We start from the raw sequence: 19,034 nt of genomic DNA, 5'->3' as shown, positions 1-19,034 counted from the left end.
GAAGTGCAAAGAAAAGTAAAGCAAGAAGGAGGATAGGGAACACTGAATGGAACCGAGAGGTTTTGCTTTTTAAAGGGAGTGGTCAGAGAAGTCCTCCCTCAGAAGATTTAAGCAGGGATCTGAAGGGGATGAAGGAGTGAGCCATTCACTGCGGAAAGAGCATTCCAAGCAGATGAAATAACAAACACAAAAGCCCTGAAATGGGAGCACACTTGGTGTATTGTAGGAACTTCAAAGGAGACCACTGCAGTTGGAGGAGGGCAAGAGGGTAGGAGATGATTTCATGAAGAGATTTGGTGGTCAGATCATGTGTGGCCAGGTAGTGAATTAAGAGAGTAGTATAGACCGTGTTTTGGGGAGAGATAGAAGGTCAAGGCAGTCCTTTTTTTGTTTTGTTTTGTTTTGTTTTTTTGCGGTACGCGGTCCTCTCAGTGTTGTGGCCTCTCCCGTTGCGGAGCACAGGCTCCAGACGCGCAGGCTCAGCGGCCATGGCTCACGGGCCCAGCCGCTCCGCGGCATGTGGGATCTTCCCGGATCGGGGCACGAACCCATGTGCCCTTCATCGGCAGGTGGACTCTCAACCACTGCGCCACCAGGGAAGCCCTTTTTGTTTGTTTTTAAAGATGGCTTACACTAACTAAGGAAACAATCCTCATTAGAACCACAGAATGTACAGGCCAAGCCTTGAAGAGTCTTGCCTCATTTTGTGAATGAGGAAGCTGAGGTCCAGAGAGGTTAAATGACTTGTCCAAAATCAAACAGCCCAGTAGTGGCAGAGCCAGAACTAAGATGCAAGCAGCTGTGCTCCAGGACAGTGTTCTCTCCGGTTCTATGCTACCTGGTTAATTAAGAGAGCAATAAAAAGCAATGAATAATAAGGTTTTAAATTATATAACATAGGCTATGTTAATGCAGCTTGGTTGAGTGAGGGCAGAGATAACTGGAAACGAAAGGGTCTGGGAAGGCTTTGTGGGGAGATGGAATTTGAACTCTTGAAGGTGAGGCAAGTTGTGAGAAAGAAGCTCAGAGCCAGGAGGGATTTGAGGACAGCTGGGGGAAGACCCCAAGGCTGGAAGAAGCCTGGTGGCAGAGGGAGGACAGCGGCTAAGTAGGAGAGGATTGCAAGGGAAAACTGGAAAGGTCAGCCAGGGAGCTTTTTGGAAGGCTCCAAATCCCAGGCTAGACTCAATCCTGCCTGTGGCCCTGGCAGTGGGAGATTACTGGAAAATTCTGAGTAGGGGCGTAATTGCTGAGAGCTTGGTTTGGGGGAGAAACAGATAAAGTGCCGGGGAGAGGCCAGCCAGGAACTGTGGCACTCATTTAGGCGTTGAGGTAGCTCCAGGGTGGACTATATGGGGGTGTTCATATTCAAGGATATAGCAGGGGACACCGCTGGAAGAGCAGGTAAGAGGGCTCCATTTCAGGGGCATCAGTGTGGCTGACCTAATGGCAGGATGTCAGAGAAGCCTGGACTGAATGCCACCCTCAGCTCTTGGGAAGGCAGGTGATACATGTGAAAGTCAGGAGCAGCATGTTTTGAGGTGCTGAGCAGGGAGAGGTCGGCCAGTAAGGTTTTCCAGGCTGGGTGGCTGGTTACTGGTTGCCGCGGTGGAGCGGTCAACCCAGCCAAGCTCCTTGCTGTCTCCCAGAGTTCCCCACAACACCAACCTAATGTCCCCTCCCCACCCCCTCCCAAGACATAGTGGATTTTTTTCGACGGCTTGTGGCGAATGATCCCCAGGGCCTGCGTCGGATCCGTGTGGGTGGGAGCGGCAGGCGGCTGCAGCTGTGGCACCGTGGTGGGGAGTGCAGGGGCCGGGCCCAGGGATTAAGGCTGGTACCCTGGTTGGGGGTGGGGGGGGCTGGCTTTCAGATGCTCCTCTCTCTCACGTTCTTCCTTTCCCTTCTCTTTCTCCCTCCTGACAGACTCCCTCCGGACCATTTCTGTTATGAGGGGGAAACTACTGGACAGAATGACAAGGCCAAGGAGGCTGAGAGACTGGGCACCTCCTGTGGTCTCCAAAAGTCCTTCCTATACCCTCCACGAGGGTCTAAGCCCTGCCCTCAAAGCCCTTCTGCCTCAGCATCCTGCCTCAGTGACTCAGACAACCTGCTTGAGGTGGCCATGCCGCAGAGGCTCCTGCTGACTGAAGAGGTGAGACTCTAGTTCTCCCAGTCTCCAGATTCCCATGTCTATATTCTCTCCTAATCTGGAGCTTTCAAGATTCGTTCATACTGCTTGCCTCCCTTTCACTTTCTCTTTTCCTGCCACCTGCCCTTCCTCTTCCAGGAAGCCAACCGCCTGGCTGAGGAGCTGGTGTCCGAGCAGGAGCGCATGAAACGGAAAGCAGAGAAGAAACGACTCAAAAAGAAGGGAGCTGGAGGGCAGAAGGAGTAGGGGCCCAGAGGGACTTGGGGGAGGGAAGAAGAGAGAACTCTAGATGGCCAGGGGCCCCCACGGGGCTCAGGGACTGGAGGGTCTCCTGGAGGCCATTTGGTGCCGTGGTTCTAGAGTCACACTATGCTGTCTGGGCTGGAATCTGCCTCCTTACTATGAGCCCTCTGCCTGATGACCGTCTTACCTGCTTTTTCACCTGTAAAATGAGGATGACAACAAAACCTACCTCACAGAGCTGCAAGGATTAAATGAGATAGTGTATGCAAAGCTCTTAGTACGGTACCATATATATTGTCCACATGAAGAACTGGTCTCAGGATACAACTTGTGTGTGTGTGTGTGTGTGTGTGCGGGTGTTTAAGTATAGTGCTCAAAATACATCTTCCTCTTCCTCGTCATTGTCATTACAGTGTCATGACAAAAGGATCGGAAGCGAAGGGAGCGTTTGGAGCAGGATGGCGGGGAGTCCAACGTGAATGTCTACAGGCAGGTACCAAGAGCACCAGGTACCAGGAGGGGGGGCTGGAAAAGCAAGCAATCCCAACACTGCACCTATTCACCTTCCTGCCTCACCTTCCAGGCTGAGGCATTGCAGATGGGGATGAGAGCCCCCCGTCCAGCTCTGGGAACCCAGCTCAGGGACAGTGTTGCGAGGAAGAGGTAAGAGCCCCCTTCCTTCCCTTTACGGTCTCTGCCCACCCTCTCCTCCCGCTACTCTAGGACATACCTCATCCCTGCCCCTCCTTAACTTTCCTTTCTGCTCACAGGACTCACTGGATCTATCTAGTACCTTTGTGTCTCTGGCTTTGTGCAAGGTTGTGGATTGGCCCCCCAGTGCCTGCAGAGAAAAGGGACTGAGTCAGGAGCCCCAAGGCAGGAGCTTGGGTCCCCAAGAGAAGATGAGTTAGGAGGAAGGAAGCACTCCAGAAGAAGAGAGCTCCAGGCAGAGTCATAAGGCAGAGATGAGGAGGGCAGAAGAACCTCAGCTGGAACCAGTGGAAGGGGTGCCAGAGGGCTCTGGGAAGTTATGCAATCTAAGGGTAGAGGGCAGTGATCAGTAGAAGGAGTTCTCTGGCCCTAGGATTAAGAGACCTGGGATCCAGCTCCATCACTGTCACCCTGACCCAGGGTAGTTTCCTCTGCAAGAAAGTAGGGCTGATGCCATCTTGCAGACCTGTCACGAGGATTACATGAGTTGCCTGACACAAACTGTTTAAACAAAGGAGAAGGATTTGGGAAGGCTGAGGCCTTGAGTCCTGCTTGACTTTGCTTCCCATTCCTAGGCATCTCTAGAACTGCTGGCAGCTGCCTTACAACAGAGCCAGGAGTGAGATTCTTTCTCTCTCCTTCCTCACCCATCCCTCCCTGCGATAGCCCCATCTGAACCTTCCTACCCTCTCTCCTCCCCAGAGTTTGGTACCAGCTTTGCCCAAAATGGTTTCCACTACAAGGCCGTGGTCCTCTTCACCCAGGCCTCGAAGCTCAACCCCTGGGACCACCGGTAGGTGGGGGGGTTGGCCTCTATGCTGGGATGTCAGGGCAAGGCCGGGTGCCGAGGGAGGACCTGGACTTTTGGCCACTTTGTCTTTATCAGGTTATTTGGAAATCACTCATTCTGCCATGAACGGCTGGGTCAGCCGGTGTGGGCCCTGGCTGATGCCCAGGTAGCCCTTACTTTGTAGCCTGGCTGGCCCTGGGGCCTCTTTCACCTGGGCAAAGGCTTGATGGGACTGCAGGTAATGGGTCTGAGGTTGGAAGCTGAAGAGGAATTTGAGTGGGATCGGGTGGGGATCAGGTCTACATTGACATTTTCTAGTTAAGCTACTACCACAATGTCACAATGTTAGTGGTACTCGGAACTGGAGCCAGTTTGGGAAAGGGGGCAGTTTTAAGTTCCCTTACCCCACTGACGCCTAAACTTTCCTCTTTCTCATTCCTCTGGGACCGAAGCGTTTCGAAGAGGCAGCTGCTGTGTTCCAGGAGACTCTGAGAGGCGGATCCTAGCCTGACGCAGTCTGGGAGCTCCACTCCTGCCTTCTACAACTCGCTCTGGTAAAGGGACCAGACCCACTCTTATGCTGAGGGGGAAACAGAGAGAACTGGCTGGGATTGCAACACCAAATGCTGCTGCTTTCTGCCTCAGGCAAATAAGGGGGATGGGCAGGAATGCATGGGATGAGGGGGGCACAGGCAGCACTGCTGGAAGGAGTATCAGGTGCCCCTCCCTCTTCTCTCTCAGCAGGACCAGCGAGGAGGAAGCCCTGGGCCGCCTCTGTCAACTGGATTCCCCTATGCATTTCCCCATGTTGAGCTGGGGCCTTCAGGTCTCCTTTCCCTCAGTTGCCCTGGAAGCACTGCTCCGAGGGCCCCTGGCCTTCTGTCTCCACCCTTGCATTATCCCCCACATCACCTGAGCCCCTCCAGCTGGTCCCTCCCCCATACTCAGAGCAGAAGACCCTGTCCTCTCCATTTCCAGGACTCCTCAAAGGGCTGGGGCATCCTGGGACTTGGGCCCCAGCACCTACCTCACACCAGATGAAGGAGGACCTGTCCCTAATAAGGCAAGGCCATGTGTGCATCCCACAGGGATGAAGGACACTGTGTGGTAGCAGTTCACTGCACATTTTGAGACCTGTACTCTAATACCACGGTTGGGAACATCCCTGGCAGTCATGCCTCTTGCCACAGAGACCTTCTGGTGAGAGAAAGGAGCCCTACATCCACTGAAATAGGCTTTCTTTGGTTCTTAAGCAGATGGCTTCTTCTGGGAGCAGTAAGGAAAAATAAAATCTCCCAAGGCTCAAGAAGGGATCTGTACAAAAGTTCAGGTTTTCAGACTATAACAGACCTGGCAGTGGGGGCATTTGAGGCTTGCCCTGCTTCTTGGCCCTGGGGGACTCACTCACCGGCCAGATCTCTGCTCAGGATAGGGTCACAGTAATGAATAAGACCCAAGTCTTGCCCTTCAGATTGACAGATGCTCACTTCTTCCTAATCCCAGTTCTTGCCCGGTTTTCTCAAGCCTGAGCTCCTCATGCCCTGTTTCCTGTCCACACTTCCATGCATATTCTGACCTCTCCTTTGCCCAGTGGTCTGATGCTCACCTCCTCCCACTGCTAGAAGATTCACCAAGGGTTTGTATTTACCAGCTTACCAGCTTCTGCCTGGAGCTGGCAGAGCCCATACATCTCCACGTACCTGCACTGCTGGCTCCCCCACTGGTGGGGCCTTAGCAGGAACCCAGGCTTCTGCTACTTTGGCCATGGTCTTTCTCCACTCCAGCACTGGGCATTGTAACCAGCCTTTGCCCCATGTGAATTTACATACTTTTTTCCACCCAGGGTCACTGCCCCTAAAGAAGGCTAAAATCCTCTACTTTCTGTATAAGAATCATGACCTCCTTCTGGTTTCTCCTCTAAGATCCTGGCAGCTGCTCCTGGCTAGTTCCTCCCTAGCTCTGCCTGGGACTCTCAGCTCATTTAAATATGGATCTGCAGGGGACTTTTAGGCCTCCAGAATGCCTTTCCTAGAGGAACCATTTATCAGGATGAATGACTCTTGCTGTCCTATGGGTCTTATTCAACACCATTTGCACCTAGAGATAGGAGATGCTGAAGCACCTCTTTATTTAAGGCTGTCCCAAATTCTTTTATTGTTTATGGTTTCAGGACGCTTAAATACTGTATGACAGATTGAAGTCTGCCATTACCAGTTGGGTCACCTTCGGCAGATTTCTTAACACCTGTGCTTCAGTTTCCTCATCTGTAAAATGTGGGCAATCCCTACCTCACAGGTCTGTTGTGACGGCTGAAAGAGAAAGTGTGAGAACCTACCTACCGAAAGCCTGGTACATAATGGGTGTTAAATAAACTGATTTTTATCTGCAATTGTCCTACATATTCATGATTCCAACACTGGGAAGAGGAGTATGAGTGAATTGCTGCTTATTTCACAAAATACAGAGTTTGTGGGACTGTGGTTCTCAAAGTGTGGTCCCTGGGCCACCAGCATCAGTGTCACCTGGGAATTTTTTACAAATACAAATTCTCAGGCCCCTCTAGACCTTCTAAATCAGAAGCTGAAAGAGTGGGCCCAACAGTTTGTGTTTCAATAAGCCCTCCCGGTGATCCTGAGGCACCTGACGTTTGGGAAGCTCTGCTCTAGGACCTAGCAGAGGAGACACCCATCCAGGAGGCCATTTTGGTGGGACAGGTTTGAGTTTTGTTTATCCAAGCCTTGATCATAAGAGGTGGTAGCACTGGGCTAGAATTTAGGAAGCCCTAAGTAGCAGAGGGTTATGGCTCAGAGCCAGTTAACTTGACTGAACCCTACCTTCCTGACTAGAATTATTTGCCCTGGGAGTGCTTTGCTCATGCCCGGCTGGCCGGGGGGTGGGGTTCGGGAGAGGTAGTTATGTTTGTTTAAGGGGTGATTATATCACAGTGCCTCCATACCAGGCCTGCTCATGTGGCCCTCTTGTCCTGGACTGGGGCTAGGAAGGTGGGACTTACATGCTTTGGGGACTCCACTAGGGCTCCTGGCCCCTCAAAGAAGGGCCACCCACCACTACTGTATGGCGTCTTTGCTTTCAGGCTGAGCTGCTCCTTGCTCTTCCAGCCCCTCAAAGAAATGTCCCCGCCCCAGTACCTCTTAGACTGTCCTGGACTCGAATCTTTCCCAAGAGCCATAGGACTCCTGACACCTTGCCTCCACTTTGTCCCACACTCACACTGCTGACTGGTAGGGTTCTGACCCAGCAGCCTGAGGTCTGAGTCCCCAAGGCTGGAAAGCAGAATAACCAAACATCCTGGTTTTTCTGGGACTGAGGGATTTCCAAGGCTGTGGAGCTTTCAGTGGTAAAACTGGGAAAGCCCTGGGCAAACAGGAATGAATTAGTCACCCCAATCTAAAGGTTCCAGAGAGGCAGTCTTTAGAAGGGGATGAAGGGAATACAGATGGAGCCCTGAACAGGAACCAGGGGAGGTATGTGTGTGTTGTATATGTGTACTGTAGAGGCAACACAGGTGCAAAGAATACTTTTTGTATATAATAGGTGACAGATTCTTAGCTCTGTACTAGTAGTCATTATCTGTTCCTGTCAATGATGTCATTTTCCTTCCAGTGGCCCAGGGTTTCAAGGTTGTCTTTGACTCCTCCAATCTTTGGTCACTGGAGAAATTACACTGATTCCTGTTTCATAACAACCTTCCTCCCGACTCCAAGTCTGGCCCTGAATTCTCTCTGCTCTTACTTTTTGCAGTGGCCAGAGCTACACTCTTTCATCAGGTCTGCGCCAGTCACCCTGCACATGCAGCCAGATGCGCCTGCCCTAAACATTGCTCTTATACCTCTCCTCCCTAAAACCTCCAAGAACCATGACCTGCTCTGTCTACAGTACAATGCCTAAATTCCTACCTTTGGCTCTTCCCTCTCTCTGCTCTGTGAACACTTCTTTCGGTTAGTAGTCCCAGCCTCCACTTACAAGCTTCACGACATGATCATGGGCTTCTGTGATTTCATTCTCCTTATCCTTACAATGAAATTAAAGTCTCATCTCATGGGATTTATTGTAAAGATTAATCCATGCAAAGCATTTGGAACTGTGTCTGAAAATGCCAGGTTCCTTTCTGCCTTCCAGCCTCGTTCACTTCCCTGAAATATCCTTTTCTGGGACTTCTACCTGCAGCTGAGGCCCTAGCTGACACATACCCCTCCCCCACCCCCAGCGCTGGGTGGATTATTCCCAGAGCATCCTGAGGGTGGGATTGTGGCACCTGAGCATGGGAAGGTCTGGGGAGGGAGGAAGGACTGATGAGGAGGGACTCCTAAAGATGAACAGGGATGACCAGGCATGGGGGAAGACTTGCATCACGGGGAGTGTTCCTTTTCCCTCCCCATCACATGCAGGAGGATGATTCATTACCAGCGTTAGAAATTAATCTCAGAAATATCTGTTGGAGGAGGTGGGCTGGGCTCTCTACCCTGCAAGCAGCTACTCTAAGCTCTGCCTCAGCAAGTAGGACCAATCCTTCCCACGCTCCCGCCACCACCATCATCCTGGTGGTGACATTTTCCGCCCAAGTGCGGGGTGGGATGGAGGTCCCAGAAGCAGGGGTATGTCCCCTCTCCCAGAGCTCATCACTTTGCCTGTGTCTCAGTGTAGGATTCTCTCTGTGGGGGCGAGGAGAAGGGTCAGGACTCTATTAACAAATGACCTCAGGGTGGGGAAAAAGGAGAGTCAGGCAGGACGCTGTCACTCTGGGGCCAGTCTATTAGTTAGGTGCAAGGTCTCCCAGGTGGCAGCTGATCAAACGCCGGGTGGAGACCTGGAACTAAGGCGGCCAGTAGAGGAGGAGTACGCGCCCGCAGCTACCAGAGTCCCTTGCCCTTCCCCTCATCCCGCAGTCTCCAGAGCATAGAGCTGACCAGCACCAGCTCTGAAGGCTGGTTGGATGCCTGGGTCCACATCCTGACCTAGGGGTTGTTCTTTTGTAAAATGGGCATAATTATATCACCTACCTTATAGGGTTGCTTGAGGGTTAAAGGAAACATCGGATTTAAAGCGCTCAGCACGGTGCCAAGCACGGAATCTTCGCAATAATCAGCAGATTTTGCTCTTACTGCGGGGAGCGTCAGGATTGAGGCGTGCTGCGGCGGAGTCTCAACTTTATTCTCAACAATTGGGAAAGGTGGGCGTCTGGACTGTGAGCCGGAAGGGGCCCGGGTCGACACCCTCCCTTTACCCCGGAACCCAGACAGGACGCGGAGGCGCGGAGTCCAGGGCCCCAGAGCCCTAGAGGTAGCTTTGCCTTCAATCTTCCACCTGTATCTCCTCGTCTGACAATCGGGGCCCAGAGTCAGGCCGGGCGGGGCCCGGGCAGAGGCCTGGGGCGCCGTCAGGCAGCGCGAGGCGGCACTGGATTTCGGGGGACAGCGAGCGCAGCGAGGCCAGGTCGGCGCGCATCTCCTCCACGTCGCGCTTGAGCTTGGCTCGCCGGTTCTGGAACCACGTGACGACCTGCGCGTTAGCCAAGCCGAGCCTCGCCGCCAGCCCGTCTCGCTCGGACGGTGCCAGGTACTTCTGGAAGACAAAGCGCCGCTCCAGCTCCAGCACCTGCTGCGCGGTGAACGCCGTGCGTGACTTCCGCCGTCTGCGGCCGGCCCGGCCAGGGCCCAGCGCGCCTGGGGCCGCGCGGCCTGCGGGGACAGGGCGGGGGTCAGCCTTCTTCTAGCTTGCGGGAATCAGGCTTCGGTTCGGGAGGAAAAGCGGGGGTGGGGTCAAGCCAGCGAGGGGGGCGTTGGTGCGGAGCGAAAAGACGGACGGGAGCCAGAACCGCCGCCCCTTCCCGAACTTTGCGAGGGGGGAGGGTGGTATTTCAGCCCGGGAGTGGGGCACAAAGTGGAACCGGCCACTGGGGTACTGGAGGCAGGAGGCTGAGGGTATCTTGCGGGGACCGGGGAGTGGGAGGAGGGCGGGACAAGCCAGAGAACTGGTGCACGGTCAGGCGGTCTAGGGCGGGGCCTTTGAGGCCTTCCGGAGCCCCTGGTGGAGCGGGCTTGCAGGTCTGGGCCAGCACCAGAGGCAGGGGCCGACCATGGTCAGAGTAGGGGCATTCAGCTGGAATGGTGAGTGCAAGAGAACCTGCACCGTGCCCTTCTTTAAACTCGTGGGTGTTGGGCACTCTCGGCTTATTCTTTTTGGGTGACACGGGCGCCCCCTCCTCGAGCCCAGAAGGGAGAGAGTGGGGGTACAAAGGGCGAGGAAAGGCGGAGTCCAGAGTCCCGCGGCCCTTGAGGCTCCAAGGAACTTCTGCTCCTTGCGCCCTCTCGAGAGGAGAGCGGCTTGGAGTGGAGCTCGGTCACCCGGAGAGGCCCGAGCCTCGCCTCCCTGCACTTTCTGCGCCGCCCTTGCCCTAGCTCACTCATTTACAGCCTCCGGGCCAGGCCTTTTGTCTCCTCTCTGGCCTTTCTCTGTCGCGATTGCCCCGCACAGTTCTCGACAGACTGGCCCTTCCCCTCGGCGCTGGCGGCCTCCAGGAGCGGGCGCGGAGCCTGGGAACTAACGGAGGGGAGGGGAGAAGAGGAGAGGCAAGCCCCAGCACGTGGGCTGAGGGCAGGGTGCGGATTAGGGTGGCGGCCAGGGTGAACGAAGGTTCGAGACCGGGAACCTGGAGGAAAGAAATGGGGAGAAGGCCAAGTCACAGTGAGCGACCTCGCCGGCGCTATACCTTCAGAGGGCTGCGGAGCGTGCCCGTCAAGTACGCGGAAAGTTTTACTAGTCAGCTCCTCCAGCGCGCACAGCGGCGACGTGGGACCTTGGTTCGACTCTGGAAGCTGCGACGCAGAGGGTCCTCGGGGAACCATGTGCGGGCCTAGGATGTCTGCGATGCTGAAGGGTGTCCGGGGTGTCCGGGGTTCGGATCCCGAGCTCATGGCCAGCCGGGCTGTGGCGGTCCCGCCGCCCGCCGCGCTCGGCTCCGCAGCTGCCTGGGCCCCAGCGCGGCTCCCGATCTGGGCCCCCAGCCTCGGACCCGCCCCCCGCGCTGGGCCCGAGCCTCGAGTGCCCCTCCTCCTGCGCCCCCACCCCCCAACCCGGCCGGGTCCGCGGTGGGTCTGGAGCTGGTAGACGTTCCGGCAGCGGTATTTCTACAGGGTGGGGAGGTGTGGAGAGAAACCGGAGGAACAACCCGCCAGGCCGGGCCGCAGGGCTGCTCTGCGCTGCCGGACGCGGCGCAGTGCACACTCGGGCTGGACCCTTCCTGGGCGGCCCCCAGATTCTGTATACCACAGACTCCCCGCCTAGCCGCAGCTCTGGCTCATAAACTCGTCGGCAATAAAATTGCTTTCCCTGGCCCCAACGGCTGGGGAGTTGCAAAATTCCGAAAAGGGAGAGCAGAACTGGCAGTGGTAGGATACCCAGTCTCACCTAGTAAGGACCTCTGTCTCCTGACCTGGCCCCCTCGTTCCGCCCCATCCCTGCGGAACGCTCTTAAAGAGGTCGGGCGGCTGGAAGTTATTAGCGCGGTGCTGGGGGCTGGGGGACTTGCAACTTGGAAGGACCTGGCCAGGCAGAGCGATTGTAACCGGGAATACTGGGGATGCCATGGGGAAGCAAGTGCAGGTGAGTGGACTCTGCCGGCTCTCTGGCTGGACCCAAGGCTGTCCCGCTAGGGCTCAGAGGCCCTGAGGAAGTCAAAACACATGGAGAAGGGGCCGGAGACCTGGGCCTCAGGAGAGAGGACACAGCAAACCAGAGCTAGTGTTACTGCCCAGGAGGGGTCTTTGCCAGTGAAGCCTGGGCTTCCCGGTTACTCTTTCCATCTATCAGTCGATCTGTCTTTGTTTTCTTATTAAGCTCCTGTAGTTGGAGTAGAGGTCCTTCAGCCTGGAGAGGCCCAGAAACCACCCAGCATCTACAACAGTGGAGGCGGCCACTGGTCACTGCCCAGGAGCGTCAGGGTCACTCGCTATAGAAGAGTGACTTGAAGGGCAGACTTCATATACCCAACCAGATCCTGGGACAGAACCCCTACCAACCCAGGGGCAAATTCTAAGACCTGGGATATTCATTCCTATCTTATCTGGGTTCTGTCTTTCTCACTTCTCTCCCACAGCTAGTCCTGGGCTTATACCACAGCCCTCCTTTGTAGGAAGAAGACAACTCTGGGATAGCACTGCTCACCAGTGGAGGCCCAACAGGGCAAGGGTTTTGTTCACGTCTCACATCCCAGAGGCAGAGAAGCCCCACCACTCCTGAGGAACTCACCACTCCTAAGGAACTCGCTGCTATGATCTCTTCTGTTTTTTTCAAACAGTGCCATGAAGAAGTGGACAAGTCCCTCCTGGACTGTGCATTATGTCACCTTCTCTGTAGACTTCTGTACCTCCGACCGTTTGTGCAGTGATACTCTGAGTCCACCTGTCTATTCTCTGGGGCAAGTGGAGCCTGCAGTTGGGGTGCCCTGAACAGAGCTTGGGAGATCCAAGACACCTGGGTCAAAGACTCCTTGACAAGGACAGGAAAACACTTTGATAATGGGGGTCAGGGAACCTCATGTAACCTGAGGCAGTGACATAGCCCACACCCAACAAAGGGTATTCTTGGTAAAGGGCTCCCTCCCAAGTCACCCCCCATCCCCTAAGACTCACACAGACACTCACATAGTACCTTCATGGCAGCCTAAGCAATAAACTCAGCCCAGTGGGCCACTGTTGGATCAGAGAGCAGACAGTGGAAAGCTGAGATGCCAGGACCTTGTTAATTGGTTATTAATGGTGGCAGGTGGAGGAGGGCCAGGAGAGATCCTCTTAGCTGGAGGCCTCAGCCCTCGGAACCATCCTGGGGGTTTCCCTTAATCTGCAATTAAAGAAGGTCTCAGGAGGCTGCAGGAACTGCCTAGCCTATGTCCCAGGCCTGTCACCAAACAGACACTCCAGCCTTCACTCATGCATCTTCTTATGTAGCTTTTATGTCATCTCTTCTGCTCTCAATTACTCCTGTGTGTCTGTGGGGCTCTCCTGAAGGGCCTTTGCTTTCCTCCCCTTCTGTCTCTCCAACATTTTCCCCCTTGCAACCGGGCTTAGGAATGGGGTTGGACAATGGGGTTGGGCAGTCCCCAGATGTGGGTTTGGGGGAGGAGAGGGAAGGAGAGACTAGTAAAGGGAAGAGGCCACTTACAGCAGAGCCCAGCTAAGGTCATCTCAGCAGCCAGGGACTTGTCCAGACAATTGTGGGGCCACAGGAGGGGACTTTTCCCAGCAAAGCCCCTGGAACCTGAGCTGGGGAGAAACCAGATCCTCCGAGGGGGGTAGGAGGAAGGGAATGATTAATGAGGGAGATTAAGAGATTAAACCTGGGTCCTGGGCTGAGGAGCAGGGCGCTTAGCTGTCTCATAGGCTTCCCCCAACCCCAGCTTGGCAGTGCTGCTGCTTTCCAGTGCACCTCTTCCCACCATACCTCCCACCCCCATGGTCCAGCCCTCTCTGACTTGGGTCCTCCCCAGAGCCATCCAAAGACGTGAGCATACATTGCTGCCTGCCACCCCCCCTTCTCCAACAGACTCTCCCCATTGTCCCTTCAGACATTTGGGGGTCCTCTGCTCCCTCCTCTAGCAGAGATCCCCTCTTTCTCACTTTCCCTCCAGAAGGCACCTCCATTCCCACTTAAGGGTGCCTTCTCACCCACCCCCAACACCCTCTTTCAGAATTCCCTTTCCTCATCACCCCCATCTTATTTCACATTCCCTGACACTGCACCTCTGGCCCACCTTGCCCTCCTCAGCCTCTCAGCTTGCAGATTCCTCTACCCAGGCCTGCCCCAGGTGTACCCCCTCTTCTTGGCATCCATATCTGCTCAACAAATGACCTTCAGTCCCCTGGATTTCCCACCCCACGCATTTCTCTGAATTCTGTGAGTGTAAAGGGGGGCGGAATCCCCAGAATAACCTCCTTGGGTTGGTGGATGGCCGAGGACAGTCCCAAGAGATGTGCTTGTCCTCCCCACCCCCCCCCCCAGGGGAAATCCCTTAACCAGAGTGAGAGGGAAGTGGGCATTTTAGAGAAGAAACTCCAGGCAGAGGAGCTGGGGTGGGGAGTCCATACATCTCACACACTTCTGGGATGGTTTTCTCTTTCAGAAAACGTTAATGCAGATATAACCGATTCAGACATAAATTTTAGTTTTCTCACTTCTAGGGCCTCAGGTCTGTGAGTTCTTTTAGGCCTTTACGCTGGCTCACAAAAAGCTCTGTGCAATTGCCACCAAGCTGGGAGTGTGCAGGCTGGGGTGCAGGAGCGGCGGGATGCTCAGACACTCCCCCACACCCCTACACTGGTGTACCCCTTGGAACCCATTGTTCCAGGGAAGTCCCTTTTCCCTACCTCCTCACCCCCGCCCACCCCCAAGTCCTGGGAGAGACTGGCCAGGCTGAGAGAGACGGGTCCTCCTCTGTGCCAAAGGCCAGAGCAAATCTTGGTGCCCCCTCCCTCAGGTGAGTGTGGACCACGAAAGGGGTTTGGTGAGAAAGGGCATGAGGGGCAAGGGCGAGCTTGGCCCTGCAGGTGAGGACCGACGCCTCCACCCGGGCGCCCCGCGAGGTCCCGGGCGCCTGAGGGCGGGCTGCGTGCTGGGAAGGCCCTGCGGCCGCTTCTCTGAGCACGGCGCCGGCGTTCTAGGTCACCAAGCCCAAGAGAACCGTGGGCTTGATTTGCCCGCTGTGGCGCAGATCGAGACCCGAGTGACCCCGAGGGTCGGGATCTGCGTGGGGCAGGCCGGGGAGGGAAGTAATGGACCCACAGATGGAGGGAGAACGGCGCGGTTGCCCGCAGCGGGTCTGCATCAGCCACTTCGGGAGACGCACGGCAGCGGCAGCTACCGCCACCACTGCCACCCCGGCTGACAGACAACAAAAAAGGCCCCACTGAGCTGGGGACGAGGAGGGGATCCGCGCCAACCCAGATCCAGGCCTGAGCGCCTTCTGCTGCTTCTTGGCCGCTAGCCATGTGTCATCAAAGGCCTCATCCCAAGGCTTGGATCTCAGGTCTCCCGTCTCCAGCAGCCTTATCTTCTGACTGGGCCTGCTAGATGTCAAGCTGCCGCCAAGCCCCTACTGGACTCCTCTGTAGGGGCGTTTCCATTCTCCTTACCTCCACTACCGCCCCCCGCCCCGCCCCCGGAAATGCCCTTTCACACACAAATGCCTTGAGAACAGTCTAAGTGCTGCGTGCTTGAGTGGGCCTGGGAGTACCCAAGCTTAAATTCAGGGAGAAGAGAATGGGGAACCCTGGGATAGATATAATTCATCAAAAACCTCCAGATACATGCTGGTATAGAGGCAGGCCAAAGACACTGAAAAAAGCCCTGATTCTGGCTGAGGGAAGGTTTTCTGTAGGAGGTGACACTTAGGCTTTCAAGGACAGCTGGTGGGGGTGGGGGGTGGGGGTTGGCGCGTTCCAGGCCTGAGGCCTGAAACATGTGAGGCTCGGGAATCTTGGAGATGGTGCCAGGAAGGAACTGGGCCTGGGCCAGTGGCCCTGCAGTGTCCCTACCCTGGTCCCTGCTGCCTGCCCAGAGGTCACCAGGGGTTCTGCCTTGCTGTCTGCAGTCTCTCCACATGTGCCTTTCTCTTGGCCTACAAGCTTCATCCATGGGGAGGGAAGCCCACGCCTACTGTGCCCTGGGAGAGAGCTCAGGTTTTTGCCCCTGAGTCTCTGGCTCTTTTAGCCAGTTCAGGCCACCTTCACTATGGCCCTCCCCTGAGCCCTCTGCCACCCAATCTCCATCTGGGGAAGCTCAGGCACCTTCAGCCCTCACAAGCTATACCCAATGAGCCCCTTGAATTCATGAGTCAGACTCTGGCCAGCGCCAGATTTAGGCTTTAAAATAAGGTTTAACATTTATGCTGCCTATGCCATCCAGTTTGTCCCAGATTCCACAGCAGCCCATTAGCTTCCTTCAGGAGCTCCTTGCTTTGGCCTCCAGTCCCCTCCTCTGTTACTGTCTGGCTCAAACAGACAAGGAATGCTTGCTGAATTACTCAGTGGAGTTCTCGCCTTGTTGCTTCCCTCTTGTTCCTAAAAAGTGCCTCTCCTGAGCACCAGTTCCCTCTTTTCAACTACCCTCTCCACACCCTGGCTTCACCTAGCCCAGGTCCCTGAAGGCCCACTGAATCTCATATGGACAGCGAGGTTTCCAGCTGTGACTATCCCCATGTGTTCTTGCATCCCACTTTTTTTAAGGCTCCTCCCATAGTGCAATTCTTTGTATTTTCTTTCAAATATCACTCTTCTTCAGTCCTGCAGTGGCCACTGTCAAACCCTAGCCCCATTCTCACCACTATTGAATTAGGATACCTCCAACTCAGGCCTTCATTATATGTGGCAACATTCAAGGATGGTGAGAGCTCCCCTTCCCTTCACCAAAAAGAGCTGGTATGAATGACCTGGTTTCACTTAGGTCACCTTCAGAGTTTTACATATGTAGGGTCCTCTACTGCTTTCCTTTGGCAATTCACTGAGGGAACACCAACATAGAGAGGCCCTCCTTCTTGATGAAACTCAAGAGGGAAGCAGGGCACAAGACAAAGCATGAGTGTGTGGCAGGAAAAAAAGGAAAAATTTGCTTTTTTTAAAATTTTTATTTCAAAAAATAAAGCCAAGGTTAATTTCACATAAATATCTGGGGAGGGAAGGGCAGAGGGATAGGTGGGGGCTTGGCCCCTACCTCCTCTTCTCTTTCACACTGTATTGTAAAAGCAAAGGGGATGGCTAAGGAGAGAATAAAGGGAAGAAGCAGTCAGTGGGAACATTCTTACCCAAGAGGCCCCCTCAGTCTGCCCCTGCCCTGGAGACTGCCTTGGCACTGGCTCACCTTGCCGAACCAGCGGGAGAGCCATATCTGCTTCATGGTCATGTGATCAGGGAGAACTTCATTGTCAAAAAGGAGCTGCACCTAGAAGGGAGACAGGGGCACAGTTTCAAGAAGTATCCTCTTGCACAGGTCAAGAACTACCCTGGTCTACCCTATACTCTGTTCCTCCTTTCTTAGCCGCCCTCCCCAAAAAACTTACTATGGGATACTCACATGTTGGGGATTTAGCATCAAGCGGTGACAGAGCACCCTCCGGAGATGGCGAACTTCAGCTCTAACAGAACATCGGACATATTTGTTCTGGGGGTGGGGAGGGAAAGGAAGAGAACAGGTGTGTGAGGGAAGGGCCATGGGGAGGTGAGTCTCCTTAAAGAGGCCCTCCCCTCAGCCCCTCTCACCTGCAGGATGCTTTTATTCTTGTCTTTGCCAGAACTGGGGGTGGGGGGAACAGACACAGGTTAGGGAGCTCTATCTTTCCCCTGTCCCTTGCCCAGACCATGATATACTCTCTTCAAGTGAACAGACACTCCCTTACTGCTCGCCCTCTCCCTGAGCCCCTCCCTGCCTCTGGGTCATTGTCACTGTCACTTCTGATAGCCCATGACCTGTCCTTCACCTCAGCCGCTCCAGGCATAGGCTCAGCTGCTCATCATAGCGATAGTAGTGGGCTTTTGAGTGGTCGAAGCTGCTGAAGGGGAGGCCAAGGTTGCTCAGGGCTGGCTCTGAGAAAGACAGAGTAATGAGGAGAGTGGCACATGTTCCATAGGCCTTTTTCCCCGGGGAGCAAAACTGGGCAGGAGGAATGCTCTGGGGGTTTTACCTTACCCTCCTGTTACCAAGAGACATACCTTCCCCACTGGGCTGGGTGACCCGGTCCAAGCCTCGGGACTGGTAGAATTCTCGGATCCGTTTCTCTTCACCTAGAAGAGAGTGGAGTACAGGAAGTAAAATATAAGCCCTCCCTCATTCTTTGTCCCTCTAGCTGTCAACCTCTTTACCAAAGCCCTTGTCATCTCAAGCTGTCACCGAGCATCAGTCCTCTAGAGGCCCCTCAAAGTCAGGTTGGTTACTCACTGTCTTGCAAGCCTGGCACTAGCTTGTACACGATGTCCTGCATGACCCGGTCCAGTTTGAGGTTGAGCAGTGGCTGTGTCTCGTGGATCTTGATGTTGCACATGGGGCAGTACTTGCTGGTTTGGAGGTACTTCACAATACAACTCTTGCAGACTGCAAGAAGAGAAAAGCAAACTCTCAGGCCCTCTGGAAATCGGGCTCATGGGCTGGGTGGGTCGCCTGGGTGGTTGGGGCAAGCAGCCTAGAGGCTGGCAGCCGGCTTAGTGGGAAGTGGGGCCTGGAAGAAACAGCCAGGGTCCTGGGCACTCACACGTATGAAGACACTCTGTTATGGTGGTGGCATCCACGAAGTACCCTGCGCACAGGCAACAGACGATGTGCTCATTCAAGTCTTTGATCTTTACTCGGACCTCCTCCTGCGGACACACCCTCCGTCAACGATCACTCTCCCAACCCCAACCCGTGCGCCTTCACAACTTGGAAGTCGCCTCTCATCAGACCCCACGGCCAACACCGCACCCTGCGCCGTCAGCCGATTAGCTCCCGGGGATTGACACTCCCCCTCCGCCCAGCAGAGGGCTCCGCGCACAGCGGGGTCTCCCTCCAAGCCAACTCGCCCCACCTTCCTTTCCCAGGGGAGACTACAAAGAGTGAGCGGCACAATGCGCAGGCGTCCTAGCCTGGAGTTTGGCAACCCGACCGCAATCGCGCAGGCGCATTGGGCACCCTGTCTCTGCGCAGGCGCACTGGCGCCCGGCCAGCCACCGCCCGTCCTGTAGCCGGCCGCAGTTCGCACCGCTAGCCGACCACAGTGGTAACCTTGCCGCCCCTGCACCTCGTTCCGTAGCGGGTCCATCTTGTACACTGACTGGAGCTGGTTCCGAAGCCTCATCGCGATCGCAATCTGGCCCCCCTGAGGAGACGCCATCTTAAAGGCTGATCCCGGCCGGCCACTTCCGGTGCCGCCTGCGGGGCGGGACTTGTCGCCTCGCAACGAAGGCTTAGGTCTTTTCGGATTCGCTGACCCTCTGTAAGGCCCCGCCCATGTCCCTTTCTCGCCGTGTGCTCACCTGAGCCCCACTGGCCCCTCCCCCTCCTCAATCTGTAATTAGGGAGTCGGGGGGTGCCTGGGAAGGGGTCCTATCTCTTTGAGCTCCTGTAGTAATCATCATAATAGACCCGACATGACCTCGG

The 19,034-nt window shown here is 55.2% G+C and overlaps 3 protein-coding genes across 4 annotated transcripts; 1 reads left to right on the top strand and 2 right to left on the bottom strand.

Annotated features, from left to right (window-relative positions):
- The first annotated feature begins 1,933 nt into the window (after nt 1-1,933).
- TTC31 (tetratricopeptide repeat domain 31) lies at nt 1,934-6,818 on the top strand. The gene is given in 13 exon segments (XM_079940321.1): nt 1,934-2,155; nt 2,291-2,394; nt 2,816-2,870; nt 2,979; nt 2,982-3,058; nt 3,166-3,303; nt 3,307-3,402; nt 3,811-3,899; nt 3,993-4,077; nt 4,081-4,134; nt 4,349-4,399; nt 4,403-4,450; nt 4,638-6,818. Coding segments are annotated over 13 exon segments (1,128 nt in total). The 5' UTR covers nt 1,934-2,125; the 3' UTR covers nt 4,938-6,818.
- A 2,298-nt stretch (nt 6,819-9,116) lies between these two features.
- LBX2 (ladybird homeobox 2) lies at nt 9,117-10,966 on the bottom strand. Its single transcript, XM_079941309.1, has 2 exons — nt 10,627-10,966; nt 9,117-9,595 (listed from the first exon to the last, which is right to left on the bottom strand). The coding sequence occupies exons 1-2, from the start codon at nt 10,829-10,831 to the stop codon at nt 9,210-9,212; spliced, it is 591 nt and encodes a 196-aa protein (XP_079797435.1). The 5' UTR covers nt 10,832-10,966; the 3' UTR covers nt 9,117-9,209.
- Nucleotides 10,967-16,422: 5,456 nt separating this feature from the next.
- Nucleotides 16,423-18,792, bottom strand: PCGF1 (polycomb group ring finger 1; the record flags this gene model as incomplete). Of its 2 annotated transcripts, XM_079940795.1 has the most annotated exons (9): nt 18,676-18,792; nt 18,151-18,256; nt 17,841-17,993; nt 17,615-17,686; nt 17,383-17,488; nt 17,165-17,198; nt 16,980-17,066; nt 16,767-16,847; nt 16,423-16,663 (listed from the first exon to the last, which is right to left on the bottom strand). In XM_079940795.1, the coding sequence occupies exons 1-9, from the start codon at nt 18,766-18,768 to the stop codon at nt 16,616-16,618; spliced, it is 780 nt and encodes a 259-aa protein (XP_079796921.1). In that variant the 5' UTR covers nt 18,769-18,792. The 2 variants fall into 2 exon arrangements, with proteins under 2 accessions (XP_079796921.1, XP_079796920.1); XM_079940794.1 differs by lacking the exon at nt 16,423-16,663 and having other exon boundaries at nt 16,707-16,847.
- Nucleotides 18,793-19,034: the final 242 nt, after the last annotated feature.

This window comes from Stenella coeruleoalba, assembly GCF_951394435.1.
Source record: "Stenella coeruleoalba genome assembly, chromosome: 13".
NCBI classification, from domain to species: domain Eukaryota; kingdom Metazoa; phylum Chordata; class Mammalia; order Artiodactyla; family Delphinidae; genus Stenella; species Stenella coeruleoalba.
The sequence above is the reverse complement of the archived record's forward strand: the minus strand, read 5'-3'. Positions and strand labels throughout refer to the sequence as shown.

What these genes read in the sequence shown, in the direction of transcription:
- LBX2 (XM_079941309.1), bottom strand. Translation starts at nt 10,831, where the DNA reads ATGAGCTCGGGATCCGAACCCCGGACACCCCGGACACCCTTCAGCATC. An exon ending in CGCTCCGCAGCCCTCTGAAG is followed by an intron (nt 9,596 to 10,626) that starts GTATAGCGCCGG and finishes CTGTCCCCGCAG; the next exon opens with GCCGCGCGGCCCCAGGCGCG.